Here is an 11,094-nt window from a genome sequence, read left to right as displayed (position 1 = left end):
TTTTTTAATTTCTGATTGAGGTGTATTGCGCTCTCAAGATAGCCTAAAGCAAGAGGGCATTTCTACTTCATTGAGCTCATATCCCTCCGAATTCAATGTCAAGATTTTAGACCCCTCGGAGTACTGAACCATCATTTATGGACGAAAAGGGGATGAAAAGTGTCACGTGAAATCTCCGAATTTGCAGAGGTAGCGATGAGATAGAATCGGATATACCTCCGAGATTTTGATGTGTTCAAAGGGTAACAGGTGTTGTACTCCGTCCGAGGCAATGCCGATTGAGGGCGACATGGATATTGGCAATATTAGAAACATTTAATGGGGCAAAATGGTCTCTTCCATTGAAATTATTGGTGATAATCGACGATGACAACAAAAATAACAACACTTTTAAAAATGTTTTTATTTTTCAGATTGACAGTTGGAACACAAAAAGGCACGAAAAACCACTACTGGCCACTTTCTAATAAAAAAATTAGGCCTGACCTTCGACTGAGGGTGGCACAAATTTGAAATATGTTACTCCCCGACGTCCGCCAGCTAATGATGACAAAATGTATATTAAGCTTCATTTCCATCCAAGGGACACTGGACTTGGTGATGCAAAGTAACTGTGAAGCATTTTTGACCTGCGAAGCACCAATCTGATAATTTGTAGAGACGCCAAGAATCAAACTCAGATTCAAACGTAAGTGTGCAACTTCTGCAGCCACGCATGATCCTCTTTATTCACAGAAATACAATGATATTAAAAAGGGGAAAAGCTTTTTCCTTTTTCCATCAAGAAAAGCTTGATGATTAAGATTAAACATTGTTGTTCCTTTCTTGTTCATTCAATGCATCATCTTAGCTCCTCTTCAACCCTGGTCTCACAAGCTAACCTCTAATGCATGTTATTGTCACCACATTGTGCATTACATCTGCAAGGACCCCAACCTGACTTGATAAATTCCTGCTTCTGTCACACTTGCTGGGGTTGGGGTGCACACATTTTTGTCATTCTTTGGTAATTAAAGGAAAGAATTCAAAGAGTAAATTAAAAGAGATCTGTGTAAGCACAACGTTTTTACAAGTTTCACAATGTCATTGAAATCAATAATGTATAAGTGAAGTAAAATTATTAAAAAGTCTCTTAGTCTCCAATTTCCTTCTCCATTTGTGAAATATTTTGAGTGATGAGGAATTGAGTAAAAAATGGAACAAATTCTGATTTTCCTTTTCCCATCACCTTGAAGCCTTTTCTCATGTAGAGTTGTTGTGCTTCATATCGAATATTCGAGGTACACAACAAGCATACGCGATATCCGAATTCCTTTGCTTCATGCAGAGCCACATCGAGGAGAGCGGAGGCGATTCCCCGACGTCGATGCAACTGATGCACGTTCATGCGCATAAGCTGGCAAACCCAGGGACGATCAGATTGTTGTCTGATTGCAACTGTGCCGACAAGCCGACCATCTGCCTCCGCCACCCAGAACCAGGCTCCACGAGGGGACACAAAACTGCTTCGGATGTTGCTCATGTCCGTTGCCAACACATGGTTCAGGAATGAGTTATAAGTTTTCCATGCACTCCAGTAAGTTATCAACAGAAGAGACGAAACAAAAAGTGCTCCAGCAGTGAATGATGAAAACGCGAGGCATGGTACAGCAAAAGAGATGATTAGAATCAACAGCATGCGAATAGTTTGGAGGGAGGTCTTGAATACCCTCCAGTACAAAGGGACCGTTCCCTCACGAAAGAGTTTCCGTGCATCCTGATAGTCTTCATCTCTGTACGGCCTTATGGTGTACCCCGAGGGAAGTGGGACATTCACTCTGCTGGACATGATGCTCTCCACTCAAACAATAACATATATTTTCGGTCTTGGGAGGTTTATAAAGTCTTCGCATTCGGAATGTCAGGAAAGGATGCCTTCTTCATTTGACTCTAAAGCAAGGCAAAGTTGAAACACATTATCTGATGTTACTGTTGAACATTGGGCTCTTATTTGTGTAATTCAAACTTTGCCCAGAACTCATGAAAGATTTACATGATTCGTGTGATTGGCATATTTCATCAGCTGCTTTTTACCTCTGCCATGAAGGTGAAGGAAGTTATGTTTTCACCCCTCTCTGTCTTTTTGATATGGTCATCACTGCCAGCAGTTATAAAGTGGCAGTTCTAATTATGTCTCTTAATAATTATGTAACATGCCACACAAAACTACAAAAACACCACAGAAAACAAGTCCTGGTGAGGGTCTGCAATCTCTGATTGCTCTTTTTCTTGTTGTTCTTGTGTCCCCTCCATCAGGCAATATCTACCGATATAAAATACAACGTGTATCTGTGCAATTGTGCATTTCTCTGTCCCCTTTAGGCCTAAGTCACATTTGCCACGGCAGCCTTGGGGTCCACAGAATCTACGGCCACTAGCAATTATAGGGCGGCCGCAGTATTTCCACAGTCACACAATGTAGCAGTCACATGTGTTTTTATTTTTCGGGGAGCCACACGGCGTATTTAGAAATTGTGGAGACCGAAAACGTGGGGGTGCCGTACGGTCTTTGATTTGATGTCGCACGGTGACCTTAGGGCATTCCTGCGGCGGCCATAGAACTTTCAAGGCAGGCGCAAGGCGACCGCAGGGGGGCCTTAAGGTGAACGTGTGGCCAGACGGACGGTAACGAGTGGGTTCTTCTGTTCTTTTTTTTTACCAGTTTTTTTTTTTGGCTTGTCGAAACGCTACGGCGAACGTAGAAATGAAAAAAGTTATAACTCCGCGTTATAATTCCACGGCGACCCCTATGGCCTGTAAAAGATAGCCAAACGGCGTAGGGCCACCCTGAGGCCACCGCAGAAACTGCGGCCGCCGCACGTTTCTGTCAATTCAGAGGGCGTATGGCCACCGTATCCTCGCCGTAGAGCAAATGTGACTGAGGCCTTAATAAGGACGATCTAAGTAGGGTTTTAAAGGCCAATCTTCTACAATGACCATGTGTTCACCAAGTTATATTTTGCAGGATAAAAAATCTCGAAAAACATTTTTCCTAAAAGAGTAAATATATCCCTTCTGTTGGAATTGTAGATGGTGACTTGCGAACTGAGCCTCAATGGTTGTGTCCAGAAACGAAAAAATAAAAACACAAGGCGCAGGGAGGTGAGATTCGCTGCACATGATGTGAAATGTGCGCAGAGTAAAACGAGTGTTCAATTTATGTCTGTAGGATGAATAACTAAAGAAGAGGTAAGCACACCTGACGCAAGCCCATCTTCAGACTTTGGCGCTTTCACGAGGGTATACCATCTCAACAAAACGTCCCAGAAGATAAAGAAAATAGGATCACATTCGTACCTGTGGTGTTTTAAAATGCTTTTCCTTGCTACGAAAGATCATATCTTTCAGTCTCCTTAAGTATTTCAAATAAAATAATTCCAACCCGTCATTTTTGATGGGTGTTTCTACTTGTTGCTGTATAATTTGAACTTTTCTGTATGACAATTTGTATTGACTGACCAGTGTTCCACTTAAAAAGTTGAATTTTTATTACATTCGAAATTTTATTTATTTATTAAAGGATGGCATTTCGTCAAACAATCCTTTGATTTTTTAGCTCACCTGAAACCTAGTTCTGGGGAGCTTGTGAGATGACGCGTCATCCGTTCATTCATCCATCCACAAATAAATACTTTCAACTTCTTCTCTGCAACTACACATAAGATTTTGATGAAACCTTACCACAAGATTCATCACCGTGCAGCTACCAAAGTTTGTCCATGGCATTAAAATATTCGGGCCCTAAGGGGGTCTATGGGGGTTGCCCCCACCCCCAATTTAGGTATTTGCTTTCTTCCCAGAAACTACACACACAATTCCGATGAAACGTTACCACAACCTTCATCGCCCGTAATGTACCAAAGTATTTTCACGGCATACAAAAAAATATTGGGGTCTGAGGGGGTCTGCCGAGGCAATTTACGGGGGCGGGGGGGTTCAATTTACACACACACACACACACACGACAAGGCTCCTCTGTCCGAGGATGAGCCTGATAAAGGATACTACATGAACCGTGAATCCGTTGGGTTCCCGTTGACTTTGTATCTGTTTATTTGAAATGAAAACTTTCAAAAACGTAACATTGTTGATGTGATCACTGCAACGCCATTCAGAAGTCACAGATCCCCTTCTGACAAAGATCCATTTTATTGGTAGTTGATCTGTACATTCATTCATAACCTTGGATTGCAGTCGTTCGAGGATGAACGGGGTTCAGCAGCACGAACAACATACATTTACTAAAGTGAAGGAAACCCCGAGGTGCGTTTCCCACCGACAGAATTCAAACACCCAATTTTCACTCATGCATTTCCTTGAGTTCCCAAAGTATGCATGCAAGGTTTCATGGTTTTGGAGTTATGGAAGAGACACACTGACACTTATTATTACAGACGAGCTCATACAAGCTTTTTCTTCGCTGATGGAGGTGGGGGAGAGAGGAGGGAGGGGAGGGGGGAAAAGAGAGAGAGAGAGAGAGAGAGCGAGAGAGAGAGAGAGAGAGAGAGAGAGAGAGAGAGAGAGAGAGAGAGAGAGAGAGAGAGAGAGAGAGAGAGAGAGAGAGAGAGAGAGAGAGAGAGAGAGAGAGAGAGAGAGAGAGAGAGATATATATATATATATATATATATATATATATATATATATATATATATATATATATATATATATATATAATCGGAAAGATAGAGGAAAGCATGGGAAGGAGATAGGGAGAGCGGGTCGGAGAGAGAGGGATGGGGTGGGAGAGAGAGGGAGAGTGGAGAGAGAGAGGAGGGAGGGAGGTGAGGGGAGAGTGCGGAGGGGAATACGGGGAGAGGAGTGCGGGGGGGGTGGGGATTCTGGCAGATGTGTTGCCCAGTTTAACATCCATCCGAGAGATGGCACACACATATTGATGAATCACCCTGCCTGTGAAACACCAAGATGACTGTTTAAGGCTAGGTCCAGATTCAAACCCAGGCGGGACAGCTGAGAGTGAGTGTGCGTACTTCTCGGCTATCCTGCCGTGATCTAACAAGTCATTGCTGTATAAAAACTGAATTGATCTGAGCAGCAGTTACAAATGCTAAAAAAACAAAAAAGCTTTCATTTGTCCAATTTGCACATTCTTTGACAGCCCTTCCTCTCCTCGACATCCCAAGAGTTGTATGGTGGTGGAGGGGGTTTGGCAGGAGGATAGCATGAGGGGAGGAGAAGGCAAGGCAGTGTGAGGGGAAGGGAAATGAAGGCAGCATGAGTGGAAGGGAAGCGAAGGCAGCATGAGGGGAAGTGAAGGCAGCATGAGGGGAAATGAAGACAGCATGAGGGGAAGGGAAGCAAAGGCGGCATGAGTGGAAGAGAAGTGAAGGCAGCATGAGGGGAGGGCAAGGGAAGGCAGCGTGAGGGGAGGGCAGGGAGGGCTACATGAGTGAGGGCAAGGTAAGGCAGTGTGAAGGAAGGGCAAGGTAGGCAGTGTGAGCGGAAGGTCCGTTAGGACATAACCACCATCAGGATACGTCCGGAGATGACCACCATCCAGACATAAACACCGTCCAGACTTGTCCGGAGATAAACACTATCCAGACATAACTGCCGTCCAGAAAAAACCACCGTCCAGACACGTCTGGAGATAACCACCGTCTGGATATGTCTGGAGACAGAGAGAGGTAGAGAGAGAGAGAGAGGTAGAGAGAGAGAGAGAGAGAGAGAGAGAGAGAGAGAGAGAGAGAGAGAGAGAGAGAGAGAGAGAGAGAGAGAGAGAGAGAGAGAGAGAGAGAGTGAGAGGGGTGCGGGAGGAGGATGCTGCAATGTATTACGAGGGGGTGGAGCGAGGATGGGACAAAGACAGAGAGGGGTGGGGGTTGGGGAGTTCGCAAAGAGGATATGTTATGCTTTAGGAACAATCAAAATAAAGACCAATAACTGCACCGTAGTCCCAATAAGAAAGCCAGGCATAACACACACGCACGCACACACACACACACACACACACACACACACACACACACACACACACACACACACACACACACACTCGTCATGTGACGGGTGGAAAAAAATGGTTCTGTCATTTAGAAAACACCTTAATGCGGCGAACGGCTCAGAAATGGCGTGTTATATATATATTGTTACGGCTGTGGAAATTCGCAGAACACCAGAAAGGTTCCTTGGATTAGCTATGCAGGTAAGTGAGTGTTCAGATAGCTTTCCCCACCATTGTTTGAGGCCCAGTCACACCTTGACGTTTTAGCCAGCAATGACAACGTATTAAAATGTATGTAAAACGCTGGCTTACGTTAAACTTTTGATGTTTTTTTTAAAGATTCGGATGTATTCATAACGACTTGGTCTTATGCATAACAAATTAGTAACGGAAACGTGGACACAGAACATTTCGTTGTGTTATAGATAACTTATACCAACGAATGCTGAACCTGTTGTCGGCCTACACAACCGATGCTCAACGATAGTCTAACTTAGGCATAGCGCGCTGCACGCATCGCCGACGATGACATGGCGTAGGTTATGAAAAGGCTGCCGCACAACGATTCAAATCATAACCGCCGCAGAAATGGAAGTGTCAACATCGCAGTCACACCTTGGCGATCTTGCCAGCATATGCCGACCTCTGAAAAATGCATCTAAAATGCTGGCGCACGTCGAATACGGCATGGGTAAGTTTGGTATGCGTGAATAGAACGCTAAAGTACGCTATCATACGTCGTATTAAATGGAGTACGTCTTGTAATTTTAAACATGTTGAAATTTTTACGACGTACTTGCCGTATGACACACGCTCCGCATGCGATGGGAATAAGTTGTACGCAGGATATGCGATCGTTGACACACATCGACACACGTTACTTCAAAGGTACGCATAAGTCGAAACACGTCAAGGTAATGGTTAGCGTCAGTGTTCCAGACTCCCGGTTTTTTTTTTCTTCGGTATGACGGTGTTCAGTGTACAGTGTGGTTATGATTTAAATCGTTGAGCGGCAGCCTATTAATTATATTATATTATAACCGCACTAGAAATCGAAGTGTCAAAATCACCATCATACCATAGGAAGGAAGAAAAATAAAAAAAAATAAAACCAGGGAGTCTGGAACACTGACGCTAACCATTACCTTGATATGTTTCGACTTATGAGCACCTTTCAATAACGTGTGGCGACGTGTCACCGATCGCGTAACGTGAGTACAACACTTAACTCATAGGTTAGAAATAAGTTTCGGGTACGCTAAACATTACCTCGACGTGTTTCGACTTAAGAGTAGCTTACAAGTAATGTGTGTCGACGTGTGTCAACGATCGCATGACGTGCCTACAACTTATGGCCAGCGTTATGCGGAACGTGTGAGTCATACGCTGGCATAAGTCTTAAAATTTCAAGCATGGAAAATTTGAGGACAACCGAAAAGTACAACGTTTAAAGCAAGCGTACAACGACGTATGGCAGTGTTTTTCAGCGTGCTCTCAATGTTATCAAAACTTACCCATAACGTATTCGACGTGTACCAGCGTTTTAGACAAATTTTCCAAAAATTGGCATAAGCTGGCTAAAACGTCAAGGTGTGACTGGGCCTTTAGAGAGGATTCTTCGTGTTCACCGGGCTGCGATTCTTTGAGATAGCCGTTTTTCTTTATCTATCGTTATTTTGAACCACGCAAACAAGAACCACCACCAAGTACGCCACAACGCCAAGCACGCAACAAACCTCCACACAAACAACCGCCACCAACTACGCCACAACGCCAACCACGCTACAATAACCATCACAACAACCACCACCATCTTCGCCACTACGTCCGCTTCCGAACGCCATCCTCCACGGACCACGCTACGACGGTTTACGCGTCGGAAACCGTCCGAGAACGTCAAACAAAGGTGCCAAGGAAAGAACTGCGATGACGCGCGGGTTTTACCGCCTTTTTTCTCCTAGGCTGGTGTGAAGGGAGGGGGGCAGGGCAGCTCGCTTCCGATTGGTGGATGCACGGCGTGAGGTGGTCAGAGTGAGGGCACGCCCCTTTTCGAGAAGCTTCTCGAAGGAAGGTGGAGCCGAAAACGGGGAGGGGTGAAGGGCGGAGCCCCGCGCCATAAAGGGCGGACCGCACGCGAGGCTCACTCTCTCTCCGTGGTTCATGCGTCTATCCTGCCCTGCCTCCCCAGTGGTCCAGTTCTTCTTCTTCCTCGCTTGGTTCCTGCGCTCGTGGTCCTGTGAGCGGCCTGTTGGTGGGAGGCCCGGAACCAGGCGCGACCACGCTGACGGTCGTGGGAGCGGGACGTCGCGACTCGCCGACCAGCGAGGCACCTTGAGGGTGCAGGTAACCGGCCACGGTCTCGCGGGACCCGTTCGGTCCTCCACGTCCCGCGTTATAAAGGTCCCCGGACCCCATCTAACCTCGCTGCCTATGGGGAGGTCTATCCTTTTGTTTTGTATGCATGCTGTGGCACCATGTCCTGTTAAATAACAACCTGCATAAGTGACTGTGCATGTACATTATTGCTCGTAGTTGGTGGTATTGCTTTTGTTTCTTGCTTGTACATTGCATGACTGCCTTGCTTGTGATGTGTGTAAATAATAAATGTGCTTGTGTGAAATGTATCCCGTTCGTTGCATCTTCTATTCCCCATTGAAAATGCCATCTTGCATCGCGGAATAATTAGTTGCGTTTTAAACACCCGGTCAGGAGAATCGGATCCGTCGAGGTCGGCGATAATACCCGCTCGGTTATCGCTGTAGAACGGAACGAACCGCTTGGGCGGTTCGTGTCCCGTGCCGACCTGCGGCGAGGTGCGGCCCCTCGGTAGGTTACCCGCGCGAGTACTTAGGTATTTCGATATTCAGCAAGTGACCCTATTTCACGCGGGTAGAATGCGGACTGGGCTGTGGTGGGGTTAAACCCCCACACGTGACTGATTTCTGGCGATAGTTCCAGGAGGGTCATGACTGAATTATCCGTCCGGTGGGCGATGCGGTCGCTATTAGTGGAAAGCGGCCGATCGCACGCCGGCGGGCGCGAATTCGTAACACTATTATAAAGCAGTAGTGTCTATCTGACCATCTATCTGACCCTGAACTACTCCCTCAGTTTTGTTGCTGGCCCCGCCAAACCTTCCGTGGAATGTTTTGGAGTCCCAGCTGGTGTCCTCTGGTGGTTGTGAGGCTCCATAAATACCTCAATACAATTATGATTTTGACTTTCAAGTACGAAACTGCTCCTGATGCGGATGTAACCTCAGAATGGCGTTTTTCTTCATTTTCCTCACTAGTGTTTGTAATATTATATTTTGTTATATTAATGGTATTGTATGAATTTGTGATTGGATTGATGCTGTGTGGAATGAAAATATAGAGATCGAGTTGAAAAGAGAATCAGGAAATCATGTGAGGGCTTTCACCCATGACATTGGCTGATTCAGCATTTGTAGTTTCGTTATTTTTTCGTCGTCCTTCACGAACCGCCTGTCCAGCGGCTGTCCAGCTCCTCCCATGCACAGCACTGTTGTGTATTTTGCTGGTCAAATAAATTTTGCTTTGAAACTCACAAGGAGAAACTACATAACTTTTATGAAGAATAGCCAATTCATATAAAACACCCAATTGCTTTAGAAACAGTCACGAGTACAAAGGAAAACGTGACCGCTTGTACGCTGCTGAGGTTAAAAGTTAAAACCTCCACCACCCATTATCATCATAAGATACGGGATGAAACTTTCCCACCACGGCTCCCATAACCAGGCATGTACACAACACACTTGCAGAGATTCCCTCTACCAAGTTCCCTCGACCTCTACAGATCCAAGTCTACCCATATGTACTACCTTGTAGCAGCTACCGACTGTACATCCCCATCAGGACATGAACTATACCGCTATCAACTGCAGTCGTGTCGGGCGCTTGGCCTTTGGCTTAAGCACTCCAATGAATTCCTTCATAAGGAACAGCTGGCTTGGCAAGCGATAGCAAGCTGATTGGTGAAGGCACACACTCGCAAAAGACGAAACATCGCCTATTTCTTCACATTTTCAGATTTCAGTCCAGATTTCGAGTTATATAATCCACTTGATCCGATCCTCCAAGCTCAAATTATGTTTTGATTATAAACTTTAATTCGTCCGTGAGAGTAGATCGTGGAAAATCGCATCATATAATGCGTGAAATCGCTCCAAGCTCAGAAATTGAAAACTATAGCACTTACAAAAGCAATGCATGCAGCGATTCGTCGGTATGTGGATGAGGCTTACGATGATATGAGTGAGCAAAGTAAAGAAAAAAATTTTGAGCACTTTATCGTTAATAAACCGTGGCGGCCTGTTCCAACTCAAGACATTGTTCAGCAGGCCGAACAAAGTGGTGAATTAAGACCCCCAGCGAGGAAGAGCGAGGTTACCAAGGCTACATGCGCCTTAAGACCCCGTCGACGGAGCGACGTGTCCGAGGATGAGCCTGATAATGGATACCACATGACCCGTGAATCCGTTGGGTTCCCATTGTGACAGCGGTTGATGAAAAAAATCGTTTCAAGAGAAAAAAACAAATAGCTCTTGCGAACTATACCGCTGAGGTTGTTTGCATTGATCAAATACTCCCGAAGAGCACTTGACTGAATTTTTTTATAATTTTTTTCGTTTCCCGATTTGAACGAAACTTGATACTGCACACCGCAGGGGAATGGTGAGTATGGTGGCCATAAAATTTTTGCGCTATCTTGTACCATTTTGGCTGTATTTCGGGAACATACATACATACATATATACATATATACAAGATGAGAGTTTTAGTAATATATAGATAAGTAAATAAGGCCGTTAATTATCTTCAAAAGGGGTGTTTTAATGAACCGAAACACGTAATTTTCACTCATGCACTTCCTTGGAGTTCCTTTTGTATGTATACAAAATTTCAGGCTGTGATGTTTTTGGACTCCATGGTTTTGTGGATATGCAGGACACACACACACACACACACACACACACACACACACACACACACACACACACACACACACACACACACACACACACACACACACACACACACACACACACACACACAGACACACACGCACAC

At 45.1% G+C, this 11,094-nt stretch overlaps 1 protein-coding gene across 1 annotated transcript; it reads right to left on the bottom strand.

The window, feature by feature from the left end:
* Positions 1 to 1,132: 1,132 nt before the first annotated feature.
* LOC147023218 (N-acetyltransferase 8-like) lies at positions 1,133 to 1,828 on the bottom strand. Its single transcript, XM_085890332.1, has one exon. It carries the CDS (start codon positions 1,826 to 1,828, stop codon positions 1,133 to 1,135), a length of 696 nt encoding a protein of 231 aa, XP_085746458.1.
* Between the last annotated feature and the right edge of the window lie 9,266 nt (positions 1,829 to 11,094).

This window comes from Eptatretus burgeri, chromosome 7 (genome assembly GCF_056783735.1).
Source record: "Eptatretus burgeri isolate ZD-2024b chromosome 7, Ebu_testis_v1, whole genome shotgun sequence".
Classification (NCBI taxonomy): Eukaryota; Metazoa; Chordata; class Myxini; order Myxiniformes; family Myxinidae; genus Eptatretus; species Eptatretus burgeri.
Note: the sequence above shows the minus strand (reverse complement) of the source record. Positions and strands in the feature narration are given on the sequence as shown.

Coding starts and splice junctions, on each gene's coding strand:
- LOC147023218 (XM_085890332.1), bottom strand. CDS start 1,828: ATGTCCAGCAGAGTGAATGTCCCACTTCCCTCGGGGTACACCATAAGG.